At 43.0% G+C, this 7119-nt stretch overlaps 1 protein-coding gene across 1 annotated transcript in view; it reads right to left on the bottom strand.

Annotated features, from left to right (window-relative positions):
- Positions 1-5155: 5155 nt before the first annotated feature.
- The window catches only part of LOC104078133 (chromosome unknown open reading frame, human C10orf71), a 4657-nt gene continuing 2693 nt past the window's right edge, over positions 5156-7119 (bottom strand). Inside the window, 1 exon segment of the mRNA XM_009579661.1 lies at positions 5156-7119. This exon segment is cut by the window's right edge and continues 31 nt beyond it. Within this exon segment, the coding sequence (XP_009577956.1) occupies positions 5156-7119 (1964 nt within the window).

Raw genomic sequence — 7119 nt, 5'->3', positions numbered from 1 at the left:
AATTTACTCAAGTGTTCCATGTTCTTTCTATCTCCTATAAGGCTCAGAAGCAGAGTTTCCTTAATAAAAATGACTGATGTACGCCAGTTGCTCCAAATTACACATTTGTATGTATTCACTAGAGCCCATGTAACCCATCATGTACAATATCACCAGCTTCTGATGCTGCTTTTGAATAAGACAGAGGATCAAACTTAGAGTTCTTTATTTACTCAGAAAGGAAACAGAGTATATCCCCCCAAAACAGATACGCAAATCTGTCAATGTATTTCTGGTAAAAACATAACTAGCCAACTTTTCTGTTTATACTCTGTTATATTCAAACCACAGTAATACTTTCACTGTCAGCAAGGACTGCTTGGCTAGTCAGGGATCAAAGCAGAGCAGATCTAAATAAAATTGCCAGTCTGGATAAGGACTGAGCCAAAATCACTTTGCGAAGAGTCTCTGCTGTGTTTCATAATGCAACAGACAATAAGAGGAACTGAGGAGAAATGTAAAACCATCACTGACAAGACTTTGGAAACTGCATACAGTCTGCAGGACTGGTTAGTAAGGAAAAAGACAAGTTACATCAAGTTACACAGCTGGTAACTTCCCCCAGGTGGATGGGGCACAGAGAATGAGGAAGCCCTGGTGTCCTCTGGGTGGTGACAAGAAGGTGATCCTCTTCCAGTGCTGCTGGGCTGGGTGCTGGCACCACATCCCCAGGGTCCTCTGGCCAGACCACTGCCCTCGCACAGCAGGGAGGGGTGGGAATGATTGCAGGAGTCCTGGGCTAAAGGCGTTTCTGCCCGGCCTCCTGCTCCCTCTCTTTAGGAGCGGGAGGAAGGGGGATCTTTTAATTGTGTACCACACACACGCACACACAAACACACACTTCCATGTTGTTGACTTTTTCTGCCAGCATAACTGGAGATAAAATTACGATGAGACATAATTACAGTGAAAAAGCTGGCTAGAAGTCTTTCCAGTATTGTAAAACAAGTCCCATTTATTTTGTTTATTAATTAACAAATAATTACTTGTTTGCAAATACAGTTGCATCGATGGAACGTGCTGGTGACACTCATTTTCTTGGACAGGTGACTTAGGAAGGCACTGAACACCCAAGGAGGAGTTGATAAAAATCCACGCATGTAGGCCATTTCAATTAAACTGCACTCTCTAAAACAAATCCAGCATTTTGCACGAGGAAATTTGAGCTCTTGGGACAGAGCCATGGCTGCAGGATGGCAGTCCAAGTCTGCCCTGTGACAACTGGACTGGAAGGCACTGCAGTTGCCCCAGAAGGAGAAGGAGATTCAAAGGGAGGCGGTTCTGGCCCAAGAGCCAAAGACTTGGTAAGCCAGGTTCGGCCTCAGTCACATCTGCCAAGGAAGAACCACCGCTGTAAACAAGCCTCAGGGCACCCAGAAATGCAACATGCAAAAAAGGCCACGTGCAGGAGAAGGGAGCAGCGAAAGCAATGGCCCTCTGTTCCCTTCAGCCTGCTGTGCTTCTGTGCATGCAAAGTCCTAATCACCGGCTGCTGGCAAGGCAGAATTCAGCTTAGTTTGCCTCAACACCTCTTTAACCTATGATTTAATGTCACTGCCATTTGCATCACCAAACAGTGCTTTCCTACAACTTCTTTCATTACTATTGCACATTTCCCATAGCCCCACCCGCCTTGCCAAAGAAAGAGGTCAATTCACAGCTGTCATTTTGCCTAGTAAGGACCTCTTCCATCCTAGTTTCCCACAGCAGCAATGGAAAAAAAAAAACAACAAACACAAACAGAAAAGAGCAAGGAAAGAAAAATATTTGTTATTTGAAAAGGTGTCATTTGGCTTCCTTTTAACACCCAAACATTTTGTGTTCACCATCACAGGCATTACTGCTGTCTTATAGGAAAATGGCAGTTTTATAGGTATATTATACATATGTATAATTTTAAAAAAATATAATATAGGGTTGTTTATGTGCATGCATGTGTGTGTTTGTACACACACACACTCTCACGGCCTAGCAAGAAGTTGGCCAACAGCGTGGTCTAGGCCAGAGACAGGTTTGCTGATGGGTTCATACTCAAATGGAATCAATACCAGGCTGGGACCTGGCGCAACACTTTTATAATATCATTCACTCCCTGTGGCAAAGTGCTCTAGGGAAAGCTCTGATGAGAACCACTTTCATATTCAAAAATCCCCAGTTCTGTTTGCTTCATTTAGCTACAAATTCTCTAGGTCCGTCTGGGATGTGTGTATGTTTAGAGAGACAGTCCGCTATGACTGCAGCTCCCTTAAGCTAGCAGAAAGTAGTGGCAAAATAAAGAAGTCCTACTTGAAATGTATTAGGTATCCAATTTTCATCCTTTTCAGATAGCCACGTTTCAGTTTGCCTTCACGGTAGAGTAAAAAATACACTCTGTTTTCCTCACATACCTAGATGCAGTATATTGGAGGATCCCATTCTCCACAGTAAGAGTTTAAGAAGGCCCTTGAAAAAAAGGGTGCAGAAGTGTGCATATCTACAAAATAAATGACAGTTAACCAAGCAAAAAGGATTTTTTTTTTAATGCAGTTATATATTTTGCTTATCAAATTACCATTTCTTTTATATCTGTGCACAGATACTTTGTATCCACAGTCTCCCCTTGGAAAGCATGCTTTTATCCTGTCCTCTGAGAGCCTGCCTTGACTTGTGGCTGTTAAGGGCATTTAAATTTGTAATATCAAACCAAAAAAATGGCTTGTGCACTCTGCTAGGCTTCCAGATTACATAGGTTCTGTCTAAATGTACGATGGAAAACTTTAGTAGATCTATTTATCTATATTTTAACATGTAGATGGCATTCTGCTCTATACTGGATAGGCATTATGGTGTATACAGTGACAGCAACAGAGAAGTTCAATATCAATGCCACCATGTCAGTTTAGCAACATATTTGTGACCAAAAAAAAGGAAAAATATTCATAATAGGAGCCATTTCCCTTAATTTAACAACTTGAAAATTGATTCTTGTTCCTGAAACACTCTTGATTTTCAAATTCTTTTTCATTTCTTCCAGAATGAGCCCTTTCCCAGGGGAGACTGCATTTTCTGAGTTCCAAGTCAAAGTTGGTTTAAAAATTTTAATATTTGCAGAACAGGATCATAGGATAATTCAGGCTGCAAGAGATCTCAGGAGGTCTCTGGATAAACCTTCTTCTCAAGGAGGGTCAGCTCTGAGGCCAGCCCAGGTTGTTCAGGGCTTTATCCAGTCAGCTGTTGAAAACTTTCAAGGGTGGAGATTGAACAATAAATATTTATTCAGATATGGGCATTTGGCTGAATGTGCTCAAAACCCAAACCAAACCATACAAGCTTCTCCATTTCCACCCCACACCTCTGCTGCAACCACCCCTGCCAAATCACAAAATGGCAAATTTGACACAACTCTGCATAACAGGTGAAACAGACTTCAGAAAATCATTAAAGGCCAAATCCAAACCCCACTGAAATCAATGAAGAGATGCCCTTAGTGTCTGTCTAGCCCTTCTGTGGAAAACGTTTTAGCAAATAGCACTGACGAAAGGAAGTGTCTGATGGGATCAGGACAGGTTCTGAACGCACAGCTTTTGTCAGGGATGGAGGAAGGCTGGGAGCTGAGTTCAGGTTGGGGAAGGAGCCAAACCATCAAGTGTTGGTCTGTGTCCTGATAGCAGCCTCAGTCCTGGGAAATTAAGAATTTACTGACGAAAACCTCTATCATAAATATTAAAACTGGGAGAGTGGGGCACTGCCTGTGTCCCATCGCCACGTTGTATTTATTAGCAAATGGCCTGATTCTTCCCTTTCTTTTCAGGAAGTCGAGAGTCACTTCACTGAAAACAATCCTGTAAAAATAGCCTGAGATGTGAATCAGGCTGAAAGTCACTGGTGTAATTCTTCCTTAGAGCTCCTGCACTTCAGTTTTAATTGGGGAAAACAGTATGAAAATGAGACTGAGAAAAAGGAAACCAATACTCCCAATATAGATATTCATAAGCAGGCATATTACATTCAATCTTTCCATCTTTTCTCCAAGGTTCTCTCATTATCTATGATGATAAAAAATTGCTTACGCAAGGATGAGTGATATTTTGATACAGATCTGTTAAAGAAAAGTGATAATCCAAAGAAACACTTTTCTAGAAATTAATACTTCGGATGTTTTTTATCTCTTTTTTTTAAAATCACAGAATTCACAAGACCAAAATTAGGTACAATGTTTTTAAGGTTTTAAAAGTTAGCGTTGTATTTCAGTGGGAGCCTGAAAACAAAACAAAACAAAAAGCACTTCAATTAAAATAAGCAAAGGTCTTCACATCCTAACAAAAAATTAAATACCGTTATGGGATTTAATTCAACCTTGCTCCTTACCAAAATATTTCAGGCCAAGTATCAAGATAAGTTGAAGTTTTAAGCTGCATTATAAACAACCCCTGACTCTAAGGGAACTTGTTTGGAGATTATCAAGAAATATAAAGAATTCAGCAGCATGTTAGTGGACGCTGCAAAAGTATATGAGAAGTCTAGGGCAGCTGCAACTGTATTCTGGTTGTTTAAAGGCTGTTGTGTTGTGCATCCAGTATACAATCTTCTTGTCAATAACATCTGGGCAATCAATGTGTGCAAAAAATGAATCTTGGGTTTATGGCATATTTGTAGTCATATGCTTTCTACCTGTCCATATAGTTCAAAGGCAGTGAGTGAGGACAGTTCAGTAGATGTGGCATATGTCCTAGGTCTCATAGGACGGACAGGATGGTCTCATAGGTTTTACTTTGTGTCATGTATCATGCAACACATCTGGGCAAAAGGACACTTGCTTTGGCAATCCCAGCCATCATAATGGCAAAGCAGCAGCAGCAGCAAGCAGTGGCTTCATACTGTCGTGTTTATTTGTTTAGCTGGCATTGCCCCTTCATCTCACTGATAATTGGGTGCTTACTGCATTTCACACTTCAGAGTGATCATCACCTTGCATCTTTCAACGTGGTCAGCTTTCATTTTCCTTCCCACCCAAACCACAATGAGATTCAGACATAAAGTGTTGTACAAACATCAAATCTGCATGTGCTTTTGTGTGCATGTGTCTGTCCAAATGGTTCTTAAAAACACTAGCTGGCATATTTTGTTACTTCAGTTTTCAAGATACTCCTTCAGCAGCAAAATCATCTAAATCGGTGAGGGATACTATGTCAGTATTTGGGGTTGGACTCATGTCCTTTCGTAAGTGAACTCGAGTTTCTTCAGCATCTTGGCTGTAGGGGTAAGAGGCTGGTTCAATATAGGGCTGGGTATCCACAGCTTCAGCATATCCATAGTCCTGCCGGCCATCTTCAGATAGTTCAGCTGGTTCTCCTGGTACAGCCGGCATTAACCAGGTAGGTTCGGAGAGCTGAGAAGGTGACTTCAGCACTGCTACAGATGAAGCTGGCAAAGGCAGCGCTCTAGGGTAGGAGGCATAGGGAGAATTAATAATTTCTGAAGAGGGGTGCTGGTATAAGTTCCCTTCTGAGGAAGGGACTGAGACTTGAACATATTTGCCAGTTTCTGGATCATAAAATGTCTTTAAATTAACTTCAGCTGGTAAATCAACTACATAGTATTGGCCAGAGTCAGGGTCTTGGAGGAGTTTACGCTGGCTTGAAGAGGGTGAAGGGCTTACTGCTGATGCACCACTGGGTCTTCCTGTACCAGTTTCTGTGGGAGTAAAAGTTGAGTGAGGGGCAGGATGGAGAGGAGAATATCCCAAGGGTGAGGGAGATGCTAGTGTCTGTCCAGAATGAGAAGACTTTCTCCCTACAGCATCTGTATGCTCAGTCTGGTGTTTTTTCTGCTGCTCTTGCATTTTCTTTCTCCTGCTTGCCAGCTTTTTGGCCCGCCGCAGAGCCTTCTCTGTTTTCGGTGGCACAGCAGGAGGCTTGCCTGCTGCTCTCTCCCCAAGTCCCCTGGGCTCCGGTCTCTCAGCTTCCCCTGCAGAATCAGAAGGCAGATTCCTCTGTGCTGAATCAAGTATCTCTTCTGCGGACATATCAGCTTGGCTCTTTAGTGCCATGTTTAGCAAGGCAGGGTTTACAACATCCTCTGTCTCTCTTGTTGGCTTGTCTGACAATGAACTGGCAGCAATGGAGTGCATCGTGCTGCCTGACCTGGGGCTTGTAACAGCAGAGCATGCAAGACTGTCTAACAAAACCGGTGCACCTTCTGTATGTAGGATGTCCTCTAAAGCTTCATGGGATACAGGAGAATACGTGTGGCCCTCAGATATGGAGCCAGTCACGGGGGAAATGGTCTCCCTAGTGATTATTTTTTTCGCACAAGAACCACCTCTGCGATTAGATAAATGATGATTCTTAAAGTAATTAGTCTGTCTTTCTGCGGGGTAGCTGGGGTTGTTTTGTGCTTGGTCATTTTCCAGACCTAAATTTGGCTGTGTTAAGCTGTGTCTTGCCTTCCTAGTCTGGGGCTTCTCTTTCCTTCTGCAGACACTTTTCTCATTCATTTTCCCAACTTTATTTAACAAAGCACAAGTCTCTTCATCATCTTCCATCAGCTTCCCTAACGAAAAGCTCTCTGTATCTTCTAGAAGACCGGGATCCAGTGTTGCTGAAGTAGATCCAGGCCCACTGGCCTCTATCCCTCTGTCAGTTGCGCCATCCCTCACGTTCTGTTGCCCTCTGCGCCTCGATGCCAACCAGCCTACCTCCTGGGCATGCAACATGTTTTGGTGCTGCTTGTTGTGCTCTGCTGGGGGCACAAACCTACTTTCCATTTCCTTATAACTGCTGCTCACTGTATCATCCAGGGAAAAGGACCTGAACAGGGGCAGCTTGACAGCCCTTATTACCTGAGGTGACCTGAATGTGTTATCTTTAATCATAAACAGACTGGGTTTGGTTGAGCTTGAAGGGGGTGTTTGTGGCTCCTCAGACCTGGGGATGGACATGTCCCTTATACTGTCAGAAGCAGAATCCATGCTGTTGGCCTCTTCCTTTTTCTCTCTCCTTAGTTTCTCTTTCATCAAGCTCCTCTGTTCATTCCCAGTAACCCTACCCTCCTTTTTCTCTGCTGCACCAGTGCCAGGGCTGATACAAGCATAATATTGCA

The sequence above is a fragment of the Fulmarus glacialis genome, unplaced genomic scaffold (assembly GCF_000690835.1).
Source record: "Fulmarus glacialis isolate BGI_N327 unplaced genomic scaffold, ASM69083v1 scaffold8226, whole genome shotgun sequence".
Classification (NCBI taxonomy): Eukaryota; Metazoa; Chordata; class Aves; order Procellariiformes; family Procellariidae; genus Fulmarus; species Fulmarus glacialis.
Note: the sequence above shows the minus strand (reverse complement) of the source record. Positions and strands in the feature narration are given on the sequence as shown.